General features: G+C 40.6%; 1 protein-coding gene and 1 long non-coding RNA gene across 7 annotated transcripts in view; one reads left to right on the top strand and one right to left on the bottom strand.

Moving 5' to 3' along the window:
* Positions 1 to 6190, top strand: part of LOC120397355 — a 74052-nt gene extending 67862 nt beyond the window's left edge. The window contains exon 3 of the long non-coding RNA XR_005593743.1: positions 5627 to 6190. This is a non-coding gene — a long non-coding RNA (uncharacterized LOC120397355). The remainder of the gene's footprint in view (positions 1 to 5626) is intronic.
* Positions 6191 to 7073: 883 nt separating this feature from the next.
* The window catches only part of SEPTIN7 (septin 7), a 130041-nt gene continuing 112481 nt past the window's right edge, over positions 7074 to 24633 (bottom strand). For 5 of the 6 annotated variants that reach the window (XM_039523046.1, XM_039523048.1, XM_039523047.1 and 2 more), the window contains 5 exons: positions 23660 to 23785; positions 15576 to 15596; positions 12430 to 12565; positions 8763 to 8902; positions 7074 to 8198 (listed from right to left, as the gene is read on the bottom strand). In XM_039523046.1, the coding sequence (XP_039378980.1) occupies positions 8159 to 8198; positions 8763 to 8902; positions 12430 to 12565; positions 15576 to 15596; positions 23660 to 23785 (463 nt within the window). In that variant the 3' untranslated portion in view covers positions 7074 to 8158. The remainder of the gene's footprint in view (positions 8199 to 8762; positions 8903 to 12429; positions 12566 to 15575; positions 15597 to 23659; positions 23786 to 24633) is intronic. The other variant, XM_039523049.1, reaches the window with a different exon arrangement.

Raw genomic sequence — 24633 nt, 5'->3', positions numbered from 1 at the left:
TTAAGCAACCAGGAAAAATTTCACTAACCTATAAGTGGTGTTTCTCCAGTGAAGCAAGCTCAGTCCACAATTTAATGGGTTTTTGTTTAAGTCATACTTGACCAGGCACATGCAACAAATGAAATGACAGAATTACTCAGCTGTCCTCTGCCATCTCAAGTGCCCAGACATAGTATTCAATTGGCACACTTACAATTTGTGAAGGAGACAAAACACCTGGATGAACATTAAAGATCAGCCAAGGAAGAGCTCCACTCTAAGCAAACAAGCACAAAAGTGAGCTTTATATGTCATAGTAAGCAGTGATATATACACACACATGCATAACAAAGCTGAAACTAAAAAAAGTAAAATAGATCTATGTGCTTATGTAGGTTCCTCCACCAGAGTATCTTAGCACCTTAAAAATGCATTTATCCTCTGAGGTAGGTGGTTTTGTCCTGTTTCAGATAGGAAATTGGCGCTCCAAGAGATTAAGGCTCAGATCTTCTAAGTATTTAGGTGCCTAACTCTCATTGAAGTCAATAGGGGGGTGAGGGTTGAGGTGGGGCTGGGAATGTAGCAGGGTAGCAGGGTGCTTCGGGCTTGGGCCGAGAGGTTTGGAGAGCGGGAGAGGGATCAGAGCTGGGGTAGGGGTGAGGGCTCTGGCTGGAAGTATGGGCTCTGGGGTGGAGCTGGAGATAAGAGGTTTGGGGTGCAGAAGGGTACTCCAGGCTGGAATCAAGGGGTTTGGAGGATGGGAGGGGGATCAGGCCTGGGGCAGGGGGTTGGGGCATGTGGTGAGGCTCTGGGGTGCAGGCTCTGGGAGGTGCTTACCTCAAGCAGCTCCCAGAAGCAGCAGCAGCATGTCCCTTCTCCAGCTCCTACATGGAGGCGCAGCCAGTCCCTTCTCCAGCTCCTACATGGAGGCGGAGCCAGGCAGCTCTGCATGCTCCCCTGTCCAAAGGCACCGCCCCTGCAGCTCCCTTGGCCACGGTTCCCAGCCAGTGGGAGCTGCGAGGGCGTTGGCACCGTGCAGAGTGGAGCCCCCTGGTTGCCCCTACGTATAGGAGCCAGAGAGGGGGCCCATGCTGCTGCTTCCGGGAGCTGCATGGAGCTCCCCATCTGGAGTGCCCCACTGGCAAGCCCCAGAACCCACTCCCCAGCAGGAGCTCGAGGGCTGGATTAAAACAACTGTCAGGCCATAGTCTTCCCACCCCCGCTCTAGGCTCTGAAAACAACCATCCTTCCACTGTTATGAACTGCTCCATGCCAAAACCCCAAAGTGCTCTTCAGCAGTATTTGATGAGCCACAGGGATAAGTTCTCTCTGAAAAAGGAATAATTCAATAGTAGCCAAAAGAAGGAGTAAATGCCACCCCGTATAAGGCAAATTGCTCGAGAGCGCCCATCCACTTAGTGATAAGATTTTCAACCAGGGGCTCCTGGGAGCTGCCAAAAGATTCCTCCAGCACATACCTGAACTATGGTTTTTGTCACCTCGCAACTGTTTATTTGATTTCACTAGCCGTCTCCTGTGCTTTAGCTGCTACAAAGATTAGAGCTAGCATGCCTGGAAAAGTTAACAGAAAAGCAGGAAGGAGAGGAGCCCCTAAGGCAACTGCACCTCAAGTATTATCTTGGCCTACTTACCACAGGCACACTAAAAAGGTATGCTCCCTCCAAAACCACCTCAGACCACTCAGGGTGGCAGTTCAGAGGTGTGGCATAATAAGTGAAGACAGCAGAGAACCAGAGTTGTATTGCCTTGCCCCCCAAAGGTACATTTATTAGTTTTTCCTCTTGGCCTTTTCACATTTGTCAGCAGTCTTCTTGTGATACTTCTCCAAAACCACCTCCTACTCTGGAGGCCCCTTGGGAGAATTTAATCTAGAGCAATCTCTGAAACAAGAGGAGAAAGCTCAGTGCTGTACAAGAAAAGACGACAGGTGCTCAGGACACCTGGTATGCTGCTCAGCTGCTGTGATTGCTTTGGTCATTCGTGCTGAAGTGTGTAAAGACGGAAAACCTGTTGAGCCAGGGGCCTGTGCTGTCTCACTTGGATAAAGTTATTTATTCCATAGTTTTGCTGACGACTGCACAAATCAAATAATCGTGGGAATAATGTTTGTTCCAGAACCACCAGATGTTTGTCTCGCTCTATTCAAACCATTCCAAAGGTTTTGAAAACAAAACCAACTTTTTCTGCACTCTTAAAAAAACTGCCTCTCAAGTCATTTTCACAGAGCATGTCAAACACTGGCATATAATCCACACTTCTAAAAAGAACATTTTAATCTGCAACTATTTAAAGCAATAAGAGAAGATGCCAAGAGCAACATTTGAATATTTCATTAGAGGAATGGCGGAAGAAAAACAGTAAGACACAACATTTCAGAAGCACTCAACACTAAGGCTTCATACACACAGGGACAAACTCCACCCCCAAAACAAAAACAAAAAAACCACCCCACCCATGGCTGGCCTCAGTGAGCTGACTCAGGCATGAGACTTGGGCTCTGGGGCTGAAAAAACAATGTCGCTGTTTGGGCTCAGTTGGAGCCCAAGTTCTGGGGCCCTGAGCCCCAACATCTACACAGCAATTTTTAGCTCCACTGTCTGAGCCCAGTGACCCCAAGTCAGCTGACCCTGGCCCACTGTGGCTTTGCCGCAGGTCTTTTATCCCTGTGTAGATGGACCCTAAGAGTTTAGTATGTTCGTGAGGAGCCTGAGAGCTTGTATGCAGGTAGTCCTCACCGTTGCTCCTAGGACAGGAGAGTGTCCTTATTTGGGCACCCACCCATGGCTACTACAGCTCCTGATGGCTTCCTGAAGGTAAATGAGAGGGATGGACCATGCGATGTGAATTGGGAATATGGAAATTAAAAATTGATGGTTGGTTGCATTGGTTCTGTACTGTTTTCCCTCAGTTGAAGCAAGATACCACAGGACTGGGCTGGAAATGTCTTCCTTGGGCTTAAAAGCCTTCACCTGAGACATAACTCTAATATGCAAAATAGTTTCAAGCCATTTACAATGAAATTCATAGATTCTCTCCTGTTCCAACAGAAGACAGACTAATTTGCCACAGGAGAATGCTTTTCAAGAATCTCCTCTTGGCAAAAATAATTTTAGGATGAATATGCAGTGACCCAAGGAAAAAGATGGATGACTCATTGCCTAGGACAAGAAAAATAAGAGTACCTCCCCCCCACAAAAAAACCAAAAACCCACCCTAGGAGAATGCAGCCTAAGCATGGTTAACATTCATTCACTGTCAGGTGACCCAGTTTAGTAGGCTTCTTATATGGGTATGTAAGTAACGGAGCTTCTTCAAACTGTTATTACCTTCAGAGGAGTCCAAGTAGATTCTTCTTGAAAAACCAGAGAAGTAGCTAATTCAGGGGTGGGCAAACTTTTTGGTCCAAGGGCCACAATAGGGAATAGAAATTGTATGGCAGGCCATGAATGCTGACAAAATTGGGGTTGGGCTGCAGGAGAGGGATCAGGGCTGGGGTGCAGCTTCCAGCTGGGGGGTGCAGGCTCTGGGGTGGGGTTGGGGATGAGAGGTTTGGGATGCAGGAGGGTGCTCCGGGCTTGGAGAGCAGGGCTGGAGTGGGGAGAGGCTCAAGGGGTGCAGGCTCCAAGTGGCACTTACCTCAAGCAGCTCCTGGAAGCAGTGGCATGTCCCTTCTCCAGCTCCTACGTGGAGGCGCGGCCAGCCGGTTCTGCACACTGCCCCCTCCGCAGGTACTGCCCCTGCAGCTCTGACTGGATTGCATAGGAGCTGGAGTGGGGCCATGCCGCCGCTTCCAGGGCTGTGTGGTCCAGCCCCCGACCCAGCACCCTGGCCAGAGTCGTGTGGTCCAGCCCCTGACCCAGCGCTCCGGCCAGAGTGGGGCCGAGCCATGTGGTGTGGCCTGTGGGCCGCATTCGGCCCGCAGGCTGTAGTTTGCCTATCACTGAGCTAATCAAATTGACACCATCTAGTGGTATGTTATAGGAAAGCGGTGATGTAAATTAAAAAAAGGAAATAACTGTCTAGTTAAGACCACAGTATAGAGGAAATGTGGTATTCAGCCTGTGATGAAAGAAGATACACTGATATTTCTAGCGATGAAGATGGGACAGTACAGTGTACCCTTAAGAAGTGGCCATCGGTACAGGCCCTGTACACAGCCGATGTTAAAGCACTGCTGTGGCTTTAATGTTGTCCCTTTTGCCCCCGCCAGGGCCACTGAGGGAGGGGAAGGGACCAAAAGGGGCAGCTGCCATGGGCCCCAGCAATTTAAACAGCTATGGCAGCAGCGGCCAGAGCCCCGGGCTCTTTAATTTCACCACTGCAGCCCCAGGCAGCGCAGGCTGGGTAGAAGGGTTGGCTGGGAGAGGCTGACATCCAGCCCCTTCCACCTGGGGACTCGCCCCTTCCAGAACCCAGAGCCAGGCCCCCATAGCAGTAAGTCTTTCACCTCTGAATATTTCACATGGGAAACAACTAGGCAGAGCAATCTATTGCCTAGGATGTATAACTAAAGCTCTTGGGCATCAAAGAAGATTTCTATATTGGGTTGCTTAATTTATCAGTTGAAGGTATTGGAGGGAACCACAAATTTGTAATCTAGTTATTCCCAGATACAGACCCAGGAAGTTTTTCTAATTAAATTAATTTTATCCAGTTGTATTTCAAGTGTTAACTAACAGTAAAGGTCATGTCATATACTGCAATAAAAACTGCAGCTATATATATAGATATATATATATAAAACAACATCTACCAGCCCTTACAATACTATTCCCCCCACCTCCCAATTTGATGGATTTATTTAGCTGGATGTTGAGTAAGATTCCCAGACTTAACAGTTTAGGAGAAGGCTGGTTGTAAGTTCAAATTTAAATTTTAAACCAAATGATTTTATAAGTTAAAAAATCAATTAAAATAAACAATCTGAATAAAAAAGTTTTTAAAAGCTGTTTTAAAATGAATAAAGAGCCAAACACTTTAGCCACTGATAGGATCTGCTGATTTATTATAAAGAATGGGGAAAATCTATCTAGTGTTCCGAGTTCCTCAATAACACTTTATTATATTGTTTGAGTAAGTGTGGCAAAAGTTAATGGCATGCCAATCAATAAAGCAAGATGTGTGTCTAGTGCCACAGCCAAATTATGGTATATCTGTGATCCAAAAAACCTGCTTTGATTTTAAATGAGTTTTCTTGTTCTGAAGTTGTTAGTAAATAAAATGGAGTTTTAATATAAACTAAATAATTCAAAATATTACAATGTATTCAAAGAAAAGCCACTTCTACTGCTAGATATTGAAGAAATTTGCTCCAGTTAGGCAAACAAGAATATCAGCATCTGGTGTACTAGACTAGAATCTCCAACTTTTGGTCAAACCATACCCCATTTTGGAAAAGTTGCAGGACAAATTTACACACATGTATTAACCCAACATGTTTTTGGAAAGATAACAATTAAAACTGGCTGAAACGTTTCCATTGGAACAGTTTTCTTTTGGAAAATGCTGATTTGACAGGTTGAAGAGCTTTGTTTCATCTTTATAAATGTAGTCAACACAACACACTTCAATATGATTGTTTTATTATTTCCTAAATGATTTTTTCTGCACATTTCTTTTTTTGTAGGAAATGATTTTCCTTCTGATTTGGGACAAAAGGAAATGTTCAAATGTTGGAATTGCCCAGCATTTGACTAGCTTCAAGAGTAACATTCCAACAGAACAACAGTCAAAGGTGTTGCTAGTCCTCTATAATTCAGATTATTCAATTTTTTTTGGCAACACACATCAGAAGAGGCTCATGTTCTACAAAGTGTGTCTTGGGGGAACGATTGGGACAGCATGAAGAAGCTTTACGTGTATTACAATACAAAGGGTCTTGCAATTAAGATTGCTTAAAAGAAAGCTACGCCCATTTTGCAGAGAATAGGATACTGAACATTAACATTGCAAGAAGTCATGTGTCATGTTCAAAGTGAATGATAAAAATAACTGAAATTCAGATGATTCTTGAGCCTTGCTCTGGGTGTGGCTATCTGAGTGAGTGCCATTGACACCGACAAAAGGGGAATCCTGTGCAAAACCAAACTGGAATAGAAGGCAAAATGACTACCGGATAATACAAATGACCTTTGTGCAAGCAACTAACATATTTAATACATTTTTATTTATCCATTAAATCAATACAATAAACTGGAAATTGGTTTACCAGTCTCATTGCTGGCTGTGTGTGTTCATTTTTAGTAAAATGCATGGAAGCCAAATTGGAGGCAAAAGGTCAGTTGTAATTAAACCATTTGCAAATACATTTTAGCATGTATGTCATGAGTTTTCTAATCATTCCGGTTAAGAGGAATGCAGTTGTCAGAATGTCATCTGAAAAAAATATCATTAATAGGAAGGCTCTGCAGCTAACAATGGAAAAATTCTTATCCCAAATCAGGACTATAATTATTTCAAAGTAACACATCTGGTTAAGCAAACTGCCTTTAGGATTCTCTTCCCCAATTAAAGAAGTCCCTTCAGGCAACAACTGTTTCCTGCAATGTAGAACACTTTGTGAAGTATGCTGCCATTTCTATTTTCTGAAAAATGTCAACATGAATCTTTCAGTTCTTTTGTCTCTATAATGGCAAATAAGCTTAGTACACTCGCCTGTGTAAGGTTCAAGCATTTTACAAGCTACATGCCACCTTCCCAGCTACCGAGTTCAGCTCAGTTTGACTCGCTTATATTTTTGATAAACAGTGGAGAAATCCCAGAGGCTACAGCCATCCCACAGTGCCACTGATAACCATGAATACTTAAAACTAGAATCTGGATGCAGTAATGGAGACACACCAATGGAAAATATCAGAAAAGGTGTCTGAACACCTTACTATTTTGGACAATACAAAAAAATGCATGAAAAGTTGGTGCCCTCTTCTGGATAAGAAGTTTTTAGTCTGAAGTTTAAGGGCACAATTCATCATGTATAGTACTTAGCCACTTAAACATGTTTTATTAGGTCAATAACCCACAGATTGAATACACCTGTCCAGCCCTTAAACTGATAACTTGACATATAGACAGACTAAATGCAAAGTTAATTTTTACATCTAAGCATGGTTACATTGAAATATTTCCCATAGTGAATACTTTGCTATGCAATTTCTTGAAAGCGTATCACACATCAGCAAGTTACATCACAACATTGTTTATTATGTGACTTTTTACAATACAAACAAAAATACAGAAATGCAGTATATGAATACAGCTAAATGCAAAATGGTGACTTTTTCAAGAGGCCATGATTCCCATTTCTAGTAAAATAAAGAAAGACTGCACACAGGTAGAAACAGGTTGGTAGTTAACTCCACAATTTTGCCTAAAAATGACCTATAAATGCATTTTCCTGCTACTTACCATAAAATGTAAAAAGGGAGTTAAAGGAAAGATTTACTCACTGGTTCCTACCATATGAAAGAAGCTATATTCTATTGAGCAGAGTCAATATATGAAAAAATATCTAAATTAAATGTTATTACAAAAATGAAGCAGTAATGAAATTCTTCTGGCTAAAGAAGTTACTAAATGAGGATAGCATATATTTAAAGAATCCAAAACAAAGAAAGGTTGTTATAAAAAGCTTTAGGTGCACTGTAAGCCTATACGTTTGTTTTTCCATGTGTATTTTTAAACAATGGAAGTGTCAAAAAAATAGGGCAACTGTGTTAGACTAAATTACATTATTGTATATGCTGCACTGAATGGAATTCTTGTATTATAATAGAGAAGCATAGTTTGTATCATATTATGGCAATTTATCCTCACTGAAAACCTTCCAGAGTCCTTGTATTTTGGAATATCCTGTAAACAAAAAAACCCACCAGAACATGATTGTACAACAGTAAAATGTTTTTTTTGTGTGTTAAAATGACATGTTTTTTTTTTTAAAAAAGGAAAAAGTACTTAGAGCTGTTATTTTTCCAAGTACACAACATCCTAGACAATTCAAGGCATCTCAATCTCCATCAAAATTAACAAAAAATTTGTCATGCTGTTAAATCCATTGTTATGGATACAACTGGTGCAAAATTGGTCAAACGGATCCAACGAACACTGATGTCCAGGCTGGCATATTGGCAACTAATACATAACTGGTGGTCAATAGATGTATTTAAAAGATCTTCCCTTTCTTCTTGTTCTTTTCCAAGGTTCTAAGAAGAAAAAACATTTTAAAATAAAAACATTTTATGGCCAAAAATTGCAGCACATTATGTATATCTTTTTAAAATATGCAATTTTCAGCTGTCCTAGTTTAGACACAGGAAGGAATTTTCCTTGGCATACTACGCTCACAGCACTGGCATAGCAATAATTTTGCCATTACACTCCTACTTCCAGGAGATGGAAGATCTGATGGCTTGCAGTCAGATGTTTGAGTTCCCAGCCCTCAAATAAAAGCCGAACAAAAGTTAAGTAAAATTAAATCAGCCTTCAAATTCTAATAAAGTTTTCCTACAGTGATGAATGGTAACCTGTTGAGGTTGGTTTTATTTAGCAAGTACTGAACATGTGTGCCTGCTATAGAAGCTAAGGTTTGCCTTGTTTCCAAAATATGCTCATATATACCAAAAAGCAGTGTGACATTTTCACTATTTTGAGTGGGCCAAGCAAAAATGCTGATGGTCAAGCTGTGTAGAGATGTATTTTCTTTTAATAATTATTACAGAACATGTGGAACATTCGATACAAACAACTTTAGCAAAAATCCTACGTACCTGGAAGAATTCTGTTGTTCCAAAATACGCTGTTGAGTTTCCCAGTTGGCTTTCTCATCCTCAAACTGGCGGCGCTTTTCCTCTAATTCTTTATGCTGCGCCTCCAAGTTCTTCTTCATTTGCTCATGGCGTCGTTGGAGCTAAGAATTTGAGGCAAAGTACATAGTCAAAAACTGCACAAACACTGCAACATTAGAAAGAAGATTAGAAGTTGTATTGTACAGTATGCCACATCAGCTACTGTAACTAACTGAGGACCCTGGTTAGAGACCAAAACTGTTGATTCCACTCTTTACCACTTCTAACCTATCTTCTTCACCATCTTCCCTCCAAACTTCTCAAGCATGCGGACTGTATCTCCTGCCTTTATAATCTCTAACGCCTCAAAGCCATAATCCCATTATACAATCATAAAAGTGATGGTCCCTGGCCCAGAGAGCTTACATTCCAAGCAGAACACTAGAAAAAAACAGCTGGAGACAGACAGGGGGAGCACAAAGCAACAAGATGATTAGAACAGTATAAGCATTGATCACAGCCAACCAGCCACCTAGCCAATCACAATCAATAGAAGAGTCTTCAGTTTCATGTTAGATCTACTGCTTTTGAAGCAAACCACTCCCCTCCTCAGAATTTTCTGACTGATCACCTGTTCTATAATGTCTCTCTGGGGGCAGGAAGAGCATAGAGTCAAGGTGTTAAAATCTCTCTCTACTAGCTGCTAAGTGGTGTTTAAAAACATGTTAAAATGTGTTAGCTAACATGTTTTAACACCCACCTTTCCCCCTAGTCTAGATAGGACCTAAATGACTGACATTCTCTGGACATGTCACTGGAAATAGCTATTCATCTTCCCCTTGTCTCCACTCCCCTCTCGATTCAAAAGTCCACCATACTACCCCTCATGGTACCAGCAAAACCCCATAGTGAAGACTGAGCCTACAAGAAAAACAGGGTTTTCTCCATTGCTGTAGGAACTCCACCTCCTCCAGTGACATTGGCTATGTCAAACAAACATTTTTTCATTCACCCAGCTGTGTTTACACTGGGGACTAGGTTGGCAAAGCTATGGGTCTCAGGGGTGAGGATTTTTCACACCTCTGAGTGCTGTAGCTAACCTAAATTATAAGTGTAGACCAGGCCTGACTCCCTTCACTGGCTTCCTCTCCCCTTTGATATCAGATACAAGCTTTTAATTCTTACTTTCAAAGCTGTGCAAAACCCAATCTGTATTTACATTGCTGCTCTTATTTTCTCCTACCCTTCACCTGCTGTCTGTGCTCCTCTCAAGCCTCCTTCCCAAATGCCCCTTGTATTGTCTCTTGCTTTTGCTTTCACACTTGATTTCACTTCAGAACTCCCTTCCTCTACTTGTTTGCCAAACAATCTCTCAGCATTCAATCTCACTGAAAACAGGTGTTTCAGAACTTCATTTAAATAAAGTATTGCAGCCTTGTTCTTTAACCTATATTATATCCCACATACAACACTTGAACAAAGTTATGGTTGCTAATGTACTATCAGAGCCATCTAGAGTGCACACACCTCTCACAACTCAGTCTTAAAGTTAAGGTATCTTTGCTGACGGAATGTAAAAGCATATCTAAATACATAACATGAATTCTTCCCAAACTGAAGTAAAAGTTAAGATTAAGGTTGTGTTTTGAGTATGCCTATTAGGAATTAGTGTGTGTTGTGAAGTGGGCTGTAGCCCATGAAAGCGTATGCTCAAAATAAATGTGTTAGTCTCTTAGGTGCCACAAGTACTCCTGTTCTTTGTGTGTGTTGTGGGCAGCTGTATGTAAAACCGAGGCCAGGAACATCTGGATATTATGTTATGGTTGGTTTAGATATCAATACTGATGTAACTGGTGATTTTCTTTATTCTATGTGACTGCTCTGAGAAGCAACCATATAATTTCAAACAACATAACTATGTTAAAAATGTTTTTTTGGGGGGATTTCCAGGACTATTAGCAAAAGTTATATCACAGTTGCATTTTAACAATATATGCCTTTGAAAATCCACCATAGTAAAACAGCCAATCTCTGCGGGGATCTCTCCTGAAGACTTTGTGATGATCTGTAGGTGGGTCTGTGCTTTTATCCATGTTGAAAGTGTACCAATGTGTGCAAAGTTTAACATGAATAAAGAATGTTTGTCACTCTTATGTTTGTCTCCTTTCACGTAGCCCATGTTCTCTGTAACCCTCCAACTTCTTCTACATCTCTTCCCTCCATGACCTGTGTCCTGAAAGATGTTTTCTTGCACCAGGCCCATAGTACACTCATCCTAAAGTACTCAGACATACTTCCTGAACCCAATTCAAATCTCCCTGTATATACCCCCTCTGCTGTCTTTGAACTTGTACAACTTAATTTTGTAGATGTTTACAAGTTCAATACGGAGCAGAAAGCATACAATGGGAAGGCAATATGGGTTGACAGAGGTTATAGAAGCAGACTTTAGTGGACTGGGTATGTAATAGAAGAGAGTTTGGGTAGCGGGGGGAAGGACAACAGGGCTGGATAGTGAAGAGTAGCAGGGTATCACTGTCCACTTCTCTCCCATTGTCCTGCCTGTCTCCTTGGCTCCTCAAAGAATGGCTGGCAGGGGTTCTATAACTGCTTTTAGTACTCCAAGCTTCCTGTAGGTCTGCTAAGATTTTTTTAATTTGCAGCTATGGTTGTTGTACCAGGCCTCTTTGGAGAAGCTGCCTCCTAGCAGAGTTACAAAATCCACTTGTTTGATTTGTTTACAATTGTGCCCACAGGTCCCAATCAGGATCAGAACCCCACTGTGTTAAGAACTGTATAAACATGTAATGGCCCGGAACTACACTACAAAGTTTTGCCAGCATAGCTATGTCAGTAAGCTGTGTGGTTTAAAAAAAAATAAAAAAATCATGCCCCTGACAGGTAGCTATGTCGCCAAAAACATCTGTATAGACGCAGCTTATATTGGCAAAAACAGTCATTATGCCAGTATCTGCTGTGTCTCCAGAAGATGGATTTGCTGGTTTAGCTATATTGGCAAAGCTGTTGTATGACAGACTAGCCCAGTCTCTGCTCTGAAGAGTTTACAACCTAAAACAATTGACATACAAAGGGACATGAGAGGTGAGTGAGTCAAATTATACAATTTTTATATAGATTTGCAATTTTTAGAAGTCACAAAAATTGAAACGGTTGCAAGCAATACCTATCTACTCCTTAAGCTAACCATCATGAACTGGTTGATTTGTTACAGGGATTATGGCAGAGTAGTCAAAGGATTTCAAGAAAGGGCTTTATTACTGATAAAAGATTCACATTATATAGTGCATAAATTAGCTAAAGTGTAAAGTAATGTTTTAGGGCACCAAAGACAGACATGAGACTAGAGAGATTTTTAGTATGCTACGATTATGGGAGTGAAAGGAGGGGATGTTTAAATATGAAAGTTATCTTGAAAATACATGCTTGCCTCCTTTATTTAAATAGTGTAACTTGGGTAGTAATTAGTGAGAATTTCATTTAAATTCTAATTTAAGGTTATATTCTTAACTATGGAGCCATGAGGGAACCTCCAGAACATGTGTATGTTACAGTGTCTTTGAGGAAAGGATTTTCTCTCCATTGGTCAGCACTGAGCACGTTATTGGCATTTAATACACATTTTGGTTACCTCAGCTTCAGAGTCCTTCAGTTTCTGAACTTTTTCTTTGACCTTCATTTCAAAGACCTGCTCCATTTCCATCTCCATTTTTTTCATTTTGGCCACATGCTCTCTTCTCTCTTCTTCCATCTGCGCCAGAGGGCTCCTGACATAAACCCAGAGCAGGTTAATCAATAAGGAAGTGATCTTTTTTGCAATACAAGATGACATTGAAAAGTAAGGCAACCAAAAAACAAGACATTAAGTGGAACGATGAGTTTGCATGTGCCTCTATCTTAAGTTCAATTTTCATAATTTCAGAAGACTGCATATGTTCGATCAAACCAATTTTAAACTATGAAAAAAGAGACAATTTATTTCATAGTGTAAACATCTTACATTTTTTATATTTAAATTTGGTTAAATATAATGTAGTCATATGTTGAGAATTCTTTACTTACTACCTTTAATAGAACCACTAGGGCAGTGGTTCTAAACCTGTGGCCCAAGGGCTGCTTCCGGCCCAATCAGCACAGAGCTGCGGCCCATGTGACATCTTCAGGGCAACAGAGGTAGTATTGGATGCGGCCCACAGTGGTAAATAGGTTGAGAACCACTGCGTTAGGGGAAAGTCAAATCAGGAAAAATTCAGCAATGAAAACTCAAAAATAAAAGTGGCATCTTCCTAGTGATCTTCCAACACTACAGCCCCTCCAATCACCAAAATACTTGTGCACACAAAAATGGAAAGATAACCTTAAACTAGAACAGAGCAAGAGAAAAAGAAAAAGTGTTGCAGGTAGAGAGAAACTGATTTTTAAATCTTAATTTCTAAGGGAATTATCAAATAAATGTAAGTTCATAATTTTAGCTTTGTGTTAAATACCATCTTTTCCTGTGCTGATTCTTTTGAATGCACAGCAATTTTGAGAGGTTTTGAGCAGTTGGACTTCAGATTTATTTGTGGAAGTGTTATTAGCATGGAATATTTTGCCTTGTAAAATGTGCCAAATTCAAATACATGTTTTTAATTTTTTCCAGACACTTTCAGGCAACTGATTTACTAATCTTGCTACTCAGTCTAAAATAGCATTTTAGAAATGTTATAGTCTTCAATGTTCTGTAGAATTCACCATAGACTCATTATATATTTCACTCTTTCTGGCTAATGGTTAGATAATGTATACACTCAGCCCCTTGTAAGAGTAACTTTTTTGGTACTCAAACATTAAGAACAACCAGAACAAACTTCAGTCTGAACATGTATGTTTTTCAAAAACATTTGAAAAAATGAGCTCTAACTAGCATATGGATGTAATAATATAATAAATAAATACACACACACACGTTTGTGTTATCACTCTCTTGGATATTTACATACACACACACAAAACAAAAATGATAAATGAGCAGGGAATGTCTATCCATCTAAGATGGTCAAACCTTCATCTAAGAAAGCAAACTGTATTTGGAGTTGCTAGGTGTGATTACATCAAAAATAAAGTATTCGCTTTTTGTGCTTGAATGTGTTTTATGCTTTCAGAATTCTCCTAAAGCTATCTGAGGTAGAGTAAAGCATTTCTAATATGCAGTGCCCCTTTCATTCAAAACTTGCAACTCATTCTTTTAGGAGAGGGAAATAGGGTTCAAAATGTGTAGTCAGTGCAATGGAGGGTGTGTCAAATATGTCTAGGAATTGTTTTGACTATTCGTAGCTCATTTTTTACGTACAACTCAGCTATATGAGATTGCCACTAATGAGGTGAAAATGAAATGTATCCTATGAAAATCAAGGCCAACTGAACAGTTTTTAAATTTCAGTATTTTCAAATATGTGCTTCAAAAGGTGACAATTTTAGGTATTTTTGAGATGTATCTGAACTGATTTGCAAAATTTAGAGCAGCAGACCAAATGTTAGCAGAATACTAGATTTCAAATAGAAACTGATCCTACTCCAAATTCAGGATTTACTTTTACCGTACAAAGGTTGATTGTTAGCATCTGTACCTTTTGTTGGTGAAAATAGCATGTAACTTGGAGTACTGTTCGATTACAAGCCCAGTACCATAATACATAAAACCAATTTATGAGAGGAGTGTGCATCAGTTGTAATGTTTTAGTGAATTTGAGTAGTAGTGTTTCTATGTAAATAAACACATTGTCAAAACATTACAAAATTTAAACTTCCTGAAGATATTAACATACCTTTATTTGAGAGAAATGTAAAGTTTTAAAGTGTCTATTCTATGTAAAGAACCATTGACCTAGGGGACTTGGTCCTACTGCCACTGAAGTCACTGCCAAGACCCCCACTGACTTCAAATGGGAATAGAACTGGCTCCCTAATGACACCAGAACCTAAGAATTGGGTAGGTATGTCTTTCAAGTCATATTTTCAAAAAAATTGTTCAGATTTCCCCCAAAATGTGAAGCCTTAAGCTTCCCTGGAATGTTCAGTAAGCTAGCAAGCTAATATCTACTATGGAGTTCTTTACGAGTGGATCAGTACACAGTTCTCATTCTGATAAGCAATGTCTAGAGAAATCAATGGGGTTGAAGCACAAAGGAAAACGGAAGTCCAAGAAAGCATCAGGAACACTCCCACCCTCCACATATAAAATAATATACATGTGTAATATTAACTCTTTAAGGTTTAGAGAAAGCTTATGTTATTCTATGTATACACAAAGTGGAACCTCTGCAAGCCATTTGTATGATAAACCATAGTCAAATGAATCTGACTACACTAACAAGTTTGCCAGTTTAGCCCCTCCTTAAAGAGCTGGAAATTTAGAGATGTGGAATTTTCATTACTTAAATTCTCAATAAGCACTAATATAACTATTACTCTGGAACTAACGCGAGACTGCAGAGACAATCTGGGTGAATTACATAATTTATATACATCTTTCAGTCTTTGTTATTCTCATGCAATTTGACCGAAATCTTTCAAAAGTAAGAGGGAGTGTTCTATGAAGAATATTTGCCACTGAAGATATTTATAACTTTTAATCTAGAATGTTAGAGCAGTTTTAGAACAAAAAGCACTAAAGTAAAATCAGATGCAGAAGCTGAACAACAGGAAAACAAATTTTGAAACACTTAACATTAAAGGTCTTATGTGTTTAAAGAGTTTTTGTCTGAAGTCTTTGGAAAAATTTAAATAACCACTTACATGCCTTCAACTGTGTCAAATCTAAAAAACAAAAATACAGAGGCTTAGCATGCTTAAATAAAACCACAAAAACTAAAAAGCAGTAATTAAAAAGCAAATTCATTATAGATTCTAAAAAAGCTAATTAAAATTTGTTTTTTCCCCTAAAAGCAAATTTTCCACAGTAAAATGAAAGATTGTTAAAGCTGGTTATGTTTATTTCAAAATTCAGTTAGTTAATCACTACACCATGTAAATATTAATGCAGATTTGATGTGAAGAGATATTTCAAAGACAGTTTACCTACAGTGGTGTGACTAAAGTATGCATGCTTTTAAAGTTATTTTACATATTTTAGTGACGAACTTGCTCTAAGTAAGCTTTCTGAAACCAAAGCAATCTCTAGGCTTATTTGCCTTATAAAATTTGTCACCTAATGAAGGTCATTATATTCAAAGTGAATGATGGATGTTATATTGAAAGAGAAAGACTGTTCAGGTGCTATAGAAACAGCACTTAACTTTACTGGCCAGCAGAGGTCTCACAGGAGGCTATGCTCAACAGCACTAAAAAGCATACAATGTAATTAAGTTTACATGGAGTATGGTATCTTAATTGGAGCTTGTTGTGTTAGTATCTCACTGACAATAGTCAAATCAGAAGAAAAGATCAGGTTTCAGCCTTCAGGAACTGGTATTTTTACATTAAATAATTTGCAACACAGTATGAAGACATTCCTATTATTAGGACTGCTCCCTAGAATTTCCTGTTCTGTCTATAGGAAACGCAGAATCTTGTAGCCAGGTTATAAACATCCTAGGAACAGTCAAAAGGAGTTAGAAGCAGTCTATGCTAAGAAGCAGTTAAAAGGATCTACACATTGCGTATTTTGTTACTCTGTGTGACAGTTTATTGAACAATCTGTAGCCAGAGAAGGCTTACCTTTATGTCATTTATACAAATATATACCTTTTGATAATAAAAACATGGTTTATTTTTAACCTCACTGAAAATGTCTATTTCACATCAAAAAGTGAATATAGGACTTCTCAAATTAAGAATTTTTGGTTTCAAGTGCCAATTTTAGTATATGCCACACAGTGCACGTGTACAGTTACACTTATTTGCATAGTGTGAAGAGACAAGTTATCCATATACCTGAAGGTTACCCTTTGACATAATATTTTTTAGAGATGGGATGATGTTGAAAATGTGAAGGAATCAGACACTAAACCTAAAATACAAAAAGGCTACGTAATCATGGAAAAAACATGCTTTGGATTTCTCTTAAACTAATGTGTTATTTGTAGAACAGCTGATTATAATATCAGCTAAGCAAGGGAGGAATTCAAGGGAGTCATTACAAGGCAAGAAAAATAGTTTTGGTGCATTCGGAAAATACAGAATATATCTTGTAGCACATTTTACTAATTCTGTTTTCATAGTCAATCACTGAGTTTTGTTCAAAGAAATAAGCTAACATTTACTCAAGGAACAGAGCTGCAAAGGCTAATATGTTTACATTACTACCAGGAGCAGACCCATTGTGGAGGGGGAGGGGGGGAGAAGAGAGAGAGAGAGAGAGAGAGCGCGAGAGAGTGTGTGTGTGTGTGTGTAATAAAAAATACTTTTTCACAAGTAACTATGTATCCCCAATAAACTAAACATTTAATACAAAATACAGCTGTCAAATATGACCCTTAGGTATTTTTGATAGAGAGAGTGCTCCACCGATGTCAGTAAATCTCTGATCACGACCAAGGTGAATGCAAGGTTTCTGAAGTTTTATGCATGGGCTCACCCACTTCAAGTGCTCCCCTAGACAGACACAAAAATTCTGAAGTAAGCCAGAACCACAAACTCTAGCTGCCAGAGATGTCAGACACTTTGCAGAAAGAAGGGACTGCTTTTGTCTGTCACGGCACAAGAAAAAATGGCTCAAGCATTGCCTCATTCCACTCCTGCCTTTACCTTCACAGGTGAGCTATTATCCAACCCTTAGGAAATCTGAAAGGTTGGTTTTGTCTGTCACAGTCCCAGAGATCACATCAGCCACAGAGATTAGAGGTTTCTTAGTGAGAGCAAAAATAAGCCAAAGACTCCAGAGGGGAGGCACAAACGAAGTGTATTTGTTTTCTTTTCCCCCTTTCTATGAAAGAATACACATGGCAGCCAGATGTGGCTACACAGAAATCATCTTCCTATACATTGCTCTAAATCTGTCAGGAATCAAAACTGGAGAAGCACAGTAAAGCAGCCCTGGAGTGGGAGAATGTGGGTGGTGACCGGTTATCCTGCCTGTTAGAATGAGCAAGGAATCCAATGTCTGTACTGTCAGAGTCAAACAGGAGTTATGCTGTAAAACCCAAGTAGCTCCAGAAAGTTATCATCTGCATTAAACAGCTGTGCTGCATAATTACATTGTTTTCAAATCAATCCCTCGGAATGTCTGATTACTGCCCTAACCTACAAACAAATCTATACATCTTGTACTCTTACTGATAACGGTACATAATTCTAAAAGTGCCCCAAAATAAAGGAATGCACTCTACTAAACCTGTTACTGAAGTGTACCATTTCATAAAAACTGTATAAAATTTGACTCTATTCTCTTTGCTCTTCTTTTCCTTTAAAAAAGTGTTATTGGATACAAATGTAGACCCTTAAAGATTGTCAGTGTTTCAATACTTATAAAATGGATGTTGTGGCTCAAAGGTTTTTAAGGATGAGGCAACTGTTTGGTGAGAACAGTGACAGCCCATTTTTAATTAATATAAAAATCTGAAATGTTTCTATTTTTTCAAAAAAGGGCAAGCTAAGAATTTACAATAGGAGCAAACAATTTGAAGCAAAGTAGTGGTGTGTGTGTACTTATAAGATACTGGAGAGGTAGAAGGCAAAATGACAGTAAGCAAACCCAGTTTTCTCTATTTGAAAAGGAGGCAGGAATCTGAGTGAGACTAAAAATTAATAAGGAAGGATCTGGGATGCTGAAGGTTATGGCCTCTGGTCTAGGATCTGGATTCAATCAGAAGTTCTTTCAAAATCTGCAAGAAAATCTTTTTGCTTGTCTGCAAGGACTAAATCAGATATTTATAGATAACAGTAGCTCCATGATGAATGAAACTGAGGGCTGAAGCTGCCAACTAGCATATAAATTTACTCTTTATTTACCTCAGCTACACAGTAAGGCCTGGTCTACACTACGCGTTTAAACCGAATTTAGCAGCGTTAAACCGATTTAACCCTGCACCCGTCCACACAACGAGGCCCTTTATATCGATATAAAGGGCTCTTTAAACCGGTTTCTGTACTCCTCCTCGACGAGAGGAGTAGCGCTGAAATCGGTATTGCCATGTCGGATTAGGGTTAGTGTGGCTGCAAATCGACGGTATTGGCCTCCGGGCGGTATCCCACAGTGCACCATTGTGACCACTCTGGAAAGCAATCTGAACTCAGATGCACTGGCCAGGTAGACAGGAAAAGCCCCGCGAACTTTTGAATTTCATTTCCTGTTTGCCCAGCGTGGAGCTCTGATCAGCACGGGTGGCGATGCAGTCCCAAATCCAAAAAGAGCTCCAGCATGGACCGTACAGGAGATACTGGATCTGATCGCTGTATGGGGAGACAAATCTGTTGGATCAGAGCTCTGTTACAGAAGATGAAATGACAAAGCATTTGAAAAAATCTCCAGGCTATGATAGACAGAGGCCACAGCAGGGACTCAGCAAAGTGCTGCGTGAGAAGCGTAACGGAAAGCCAAAGAATCAAATGGACGCTCATGGAGGGAGGGAGGGGGTAGAGGACTCCAGCTATCCCACAGTCCCCGCAGTCTCCGAAAAGCATTTGCATTCTTGGCTGGGCTCCAAATGCCTGAAGGGTCAAAAACATTTTCCCGGGTGTTTCAGGGTGTATGTCGTCAATTTACACCCTTCCCACCTCCACCCCCAAAAGAAAAGGGAAAAAATAGTTTCTCGGCTTTTTTCCCATGTCACCCTATGTCTACTGCATGCTGCTGGTAGACGGGGTGCTGCAGCGCCAAACAGCGGCATCCTCTCCCCTCCCCTCCCCGGTGGCAGACGGTACGGTACAAAAGGACTGGTATCCGTCATCATCATCCTGTGAGTGTTCCTGGCTGGCCTCGGTGATGTCGGCCGGGGGCGCCTGAGTAAAAATAGGAACGACTCCTGGTCATTCCCAGCAGATGGTGCAGAACGGCTGGTAACCGTCCTCATCATAGCAACTGGGGGCTGAGCTCCATCAGCCCCCCCCCCCCCGTCACGTCTAAAGAAAAGATTCTGTACTGCCTGGACTATCATAGCAGCTGGAGGCTGCCTCCCCCTCATTTTATCTCACTAAAAAGTCAGTGTTTCTTATTCCTGCATTCTTTATTACTTCATCACACAAATGGGGGGACACTGCTACGGTAGCCCAGGAGGGTTGGGGGAGGAGGGAAGCAACGGGTGGGGTTGTTGCAGGGGCACCCCCTAGAATGGCATGCAGCTCATCATTTCTGCGGGATCTCTGGGGCTCTGACACGGAGCGGCTGTGCTCTCTGGTTCTCTAGTAGACTTGCCCCATATTCTAGGCTGGACTGACTATTTTTAGACAAAACATAGGAAGGGAATGACCCGGGGTGTCATTCCCATTTTTGCCTATGCGCCCCCGGCCAACCTCAGCGAGGCCAGCCAGGAGCACCCATGATAGCAGCAGATGGTACAGAACGACTGATACCATTTCATCACCAGTTTACAATGGCAGATGGTGCAATAGGGATGGTAACCGTCTCTGCTACCTTGCAAAGGCAAATGAATGCTGCTGTGTAGCAGTGCAGTACCGCGTCTGTCAGCAGCATCCAGTACACATATGGTGACAGTGACAAAAGGCAAAACGGGCTCCATGATTGCCATGCTATGGCATCTGCCAGGGCAATCCAGAGAAAAAGGGCGCAAAATGATTGTCTGCCGTTGCTTTCCCGGAGGAAGGATTGAGTGATGACATTTACCCAGAATCACCCGCAACACTGTTTTTGCACTGGGATCTCAACCCAGAATTCCAATGGGCAGGGGAGACTGTGGGAACTATGGGATAGCTACAGGATAGCTACCCACAGTGCAACGCTCCGGAAATCGACGCTAGCCTCAGTACATGGACGCACACCGCCGAATTAATGTGCTTAGTGTGGGCGCATGCACTCAACTTTATACAATCTGTTTTACAAAACCGGTTTATGTAAAATTGGAATAATCCCGTAGTGTAGACATACCCTAATGAAGTGCTATGATTCTTAATAGGATCGTAAACTGAAGAGATTTGCTACAGAGAAAAAAGTGTTCAGAAGGGTATCTTTGACTTTATTAAATACATCCAGCTTAAAAGGTCAAACCAGGTACTGTAGTAAAGTGACTGGGGTGGTTTTGGTGGCAGAAGGTAAAATAACGAGCCATGCTTCTGAAAGAGAAGACCACATCAATACTAAGCCAGACACTCATAAGAACTAAAAGCATAGGCAACACCTGCTCTGAATACAAAGGTCTTAGTGATAAGTCACGGGTATTTTTAGTTAAAAAAAAAGTCATGGACAGGTCATGGGCAGTAAACAAAATTTCACTGCCAGTGATCAGCCCATGACTTGTACTATATACCCCTGACTAAAACTTGGATGCTATGGGGGGGCAGGGGCACCTGGGACCCCTGCTGCTGCTGGGTGTGAGGGGGCGGCTGGCAGGCTCTTTACCTGGCTTTGTGCGGCTCCCAGAAGCAGCTGGCATGTCTCCCCGAGGTAAGCGCTGCCCAGAGCGCTCACCCGATGCTGTACTCCAACCCCCTGATTCAGCCCCGAGCCTCCTCCCACACTCAAACTCCTGCTGCTGCTGGGGGGAGGGAGGAGAGGCACGGTGGTCTGAGACTGCCCCAGCAGTGGCAGGTGCAGCTGGCCCAGGGGCTGCCCCAGTTTTTTAGGCGGCCCCTGGGCCAGCTGCACCTACCACTGCAGGTGTCACGGAGGTCCCAGAAAGTCACAGAATCCACAACAGACTCACAGCCTTGGTGATAAATAAATGCAGCAAATGTAACATTGGTTTTGGAACCTCTGAATACTGTACACAGAATCTGTAGCAAGCAGCACACAAAAAAGTTTTCAATATTAAGAACAAAGAATGCACTTGTATATTGCATTTTAAGGATTTACAGTGTTCAAACTACATAACATATGGAGAGAGTTTGGGTTTGGGGGCACGGACAAGTAGAAATCTGCTGACAAGGGACAAAATTGAAGTAAGGGTAAAAGTGTGAGATCAACAAAAGTAAAACTTTGGAAGTCAAAGCACATGCAGTGTTTTCCCCTTACCTGATCCTTATTGGAAAAGCAATGGTATTAACTCCAAAATTACGTAACAAAGTAAGTGTGATCAGTTTCTTTTGTTTTTGTTGCAACTTTACATGTCTTGAAGATTCCAAATTTACATGACATCCACAATTTAATGAGCTTTTTAAATCCCATGGAGAAAGCAGAACTTATCAGTCCAGGATACTATTACCACTTCAAAGAGAAAGTACCCTTAAGTTTTTTATACTTAACTATTCTTTTCTCCTCTCACCCCTAAATGCCCAATTCAAACATCAAATCAAACTTTTACATTTCTCCCTTCCTCCCCAGTTCTCTTCATAATCACTCTACCCCATGAAGTATTGTCTCAATAAAATTACCGAAGAGCTGATCTGAGGGATGAGAAGAGGTATTATTTGCACTCTTGCCCTCTCAATCAACCATGCTACGCTATTGTCAGCAATGCAGAGAAACTTTAAAAATAAATTGTAAATCTCTGAGTACTCAAGAGCCTCAAAGGATGTGGAGCAGGATGTTGTGACAACAGGTTGGGCAAGGTGAGAAACTCTGTCGTGTGTGTAACAACGTGACTAGTCAAAGAACAGATGCTGTTCTACTCTGGACTTCTCTTCACTCCAAAATTTTACTGTGTTTGAACTTGGTTGTGAAAAGCTGATTTAGTGACATGATTCTATTATGTGGCAGTCAATGTAGCAAGGGGCACATGTTTAGCATGGTGCCAGCTAACTCATTCCTTCAGAACCATATTCAAACAGTAAAATTTTTTTTAGTGTGGACAAGCCCTTAGTGTGAAATAGCCATCAGACTGCGACCTGACCCTGCCAGAGATCAGGGATACCCCTCGCTGAGAAATAGCTGTACAATTGTGAGGCAGTCACTGCATAGTACCCCTACACTCTGATACTATATTGGAATGCTATTCAGTCAATCAAGGAAGTATACCATTCATGACTAACTTGCCTCAAGAATAATTAAAAAAAATACCTGAAATAATTTGACACTAGCTCCTTCAGAGACATATTATGTCTTCACTATTTTCACTATTACATAGATGAATATACAAAATTTTAAAATGTGTACTGCTATCTAACAATTCTTGTAAATAGCTATCTTATTTGTTATATAAACAGAATAGGAAGAATAAACAGAATTTATATTTTATGTTTCCATAATTTAAAATGAACTGGAATGGCATGCAAAGTGCTACCATGAAAGAGACCAAAGTTTTTAGTTCTCTGTTCCTGCACCAGCTGGGTTGAAATACTGCACTAGCAGCTTCCCTCTCACAAAAGGTATGGAGATGGAAAGATTGCTATGTGTTACTAACAAGTTTTCTATCGCGATGAGAAGCTTTGAAAAATACTGAGCAGAATCCACTGAAGATGGGGAAGAGAATGTGTGATTTTATTCTTAATTATTAAGCAGAAAGATAAGGTGAATCCACTCTTCCGCAAAAACAAAGTATTGCGCACCAACAAGAGAAACCACAGAAGCCAAACACAATTTGTGCCCAGAAATAGAAACCCTGATGTCCAAAAACTCTCAAATGATGAATATGCTTTAAAGATTCACAATGAACATTAAACTTCTTGCTTGTTTACACACAGCAGTTGTGTAGGTTAGGTCGACTAAATAATTTTAGTTCTCTATTGTGTTTAGATGAGGCCTTCATAACTTGTGGTAACTGACTGAAATTAAGTAGAAAATATAGAATGGTGACATCAAATGTTGATACAAACTTAACAAAAACACTTACTTAGTTAGCTGCCCTTTGTTTTTGTTGTTGTCAACTCCATTGTACGTAACAGCTGCCAGTTTTCTGCTCCTGTAGTTCTCATAGTGTACGTTGTTAGTGACATCCTTCAGGTCCTGCATGTGAGTTCTGTCAACAGAAGTACAGGCTATCAGCAGAGTTCATTCTTCATGAATATCAAACATGATCTGAAAATCAGATTAGATCACCTTCATTCTGCAGACTTAATAATCCAAATTTATTCTGTCCTATCAAAACAATGAGGATTTGAGAACTATTTTTTTTTTTTAATATTTTTGTTCATGGGAGCACCAATATATAAGCCTACTGTTAAATTCTACATAACTAATTCAAAGTGCTAATCAGTAGGGACAACAGAAAATTGAAGGAGGGTCTCCTTTTTTATGAGGCTTCATACTACTTTCCTATTACAAGCATTTATGCCTTCATTTCAAACTCAAAGAATGATGGTAGGGTCACAGAAAGGGTAGCATATTTTGCACAGAATAGCATTTCAAAATTGAGAGCTTACTCACCTTATAAAGTAACTGGAGTTCTTTGAAATGTGTCACCTGATGGGTGCTCCAGTTCTGGTGTGCCTGTGGCTTTGAATACAGATTTTTGGCAGCAGTGTCCATTCGGCCCGCACATTAGCTTCAATGCAGAGCACAAAGAAAGTCCCACAACAGAGACTCCGAAGCGGAGGGGAAGGATGGTGAGTTGTGGAGCACCAACAGAGAGAGACATCTCAAAGAACTACAGTTACTGCACAAGGTGAGTAACCTCTCCTTCTTCGAGTAGTGGGTGCTTCAGTTCAGATGACTCCCAAGCAGTACCCCGCAAAGGAGGCAGAAGGTTCGGCACAGGAGTCCAACACAGAAGAGAGAACTACACTACTTAAAGCACATCTTATTTTGTGGCAGGCACCAAGGCATAATATTCATTAGAAAAGGTAGGCACTGAGGAGCACTGCTCTA

This window comes from Mauremys reevesii, linkage group 2 (assembly GCF_016161935.1).
Source record: "Mauremys reevesii isolate NIE-2019 linkage group 2, ASM1616193v1, whole genome shotgun sequence".
Classification (NCBI taxonomy): Eukaryota; Metazoa; Chordata; order Testudines; family Geoemydidae; genus Mauremys; species Mauremys reevesii.
The sequence above is the reverse complement of the archived record's forward strand: the minus strand, read 5'-3'. Positions and strand labels throughout refer to the sequence as shown.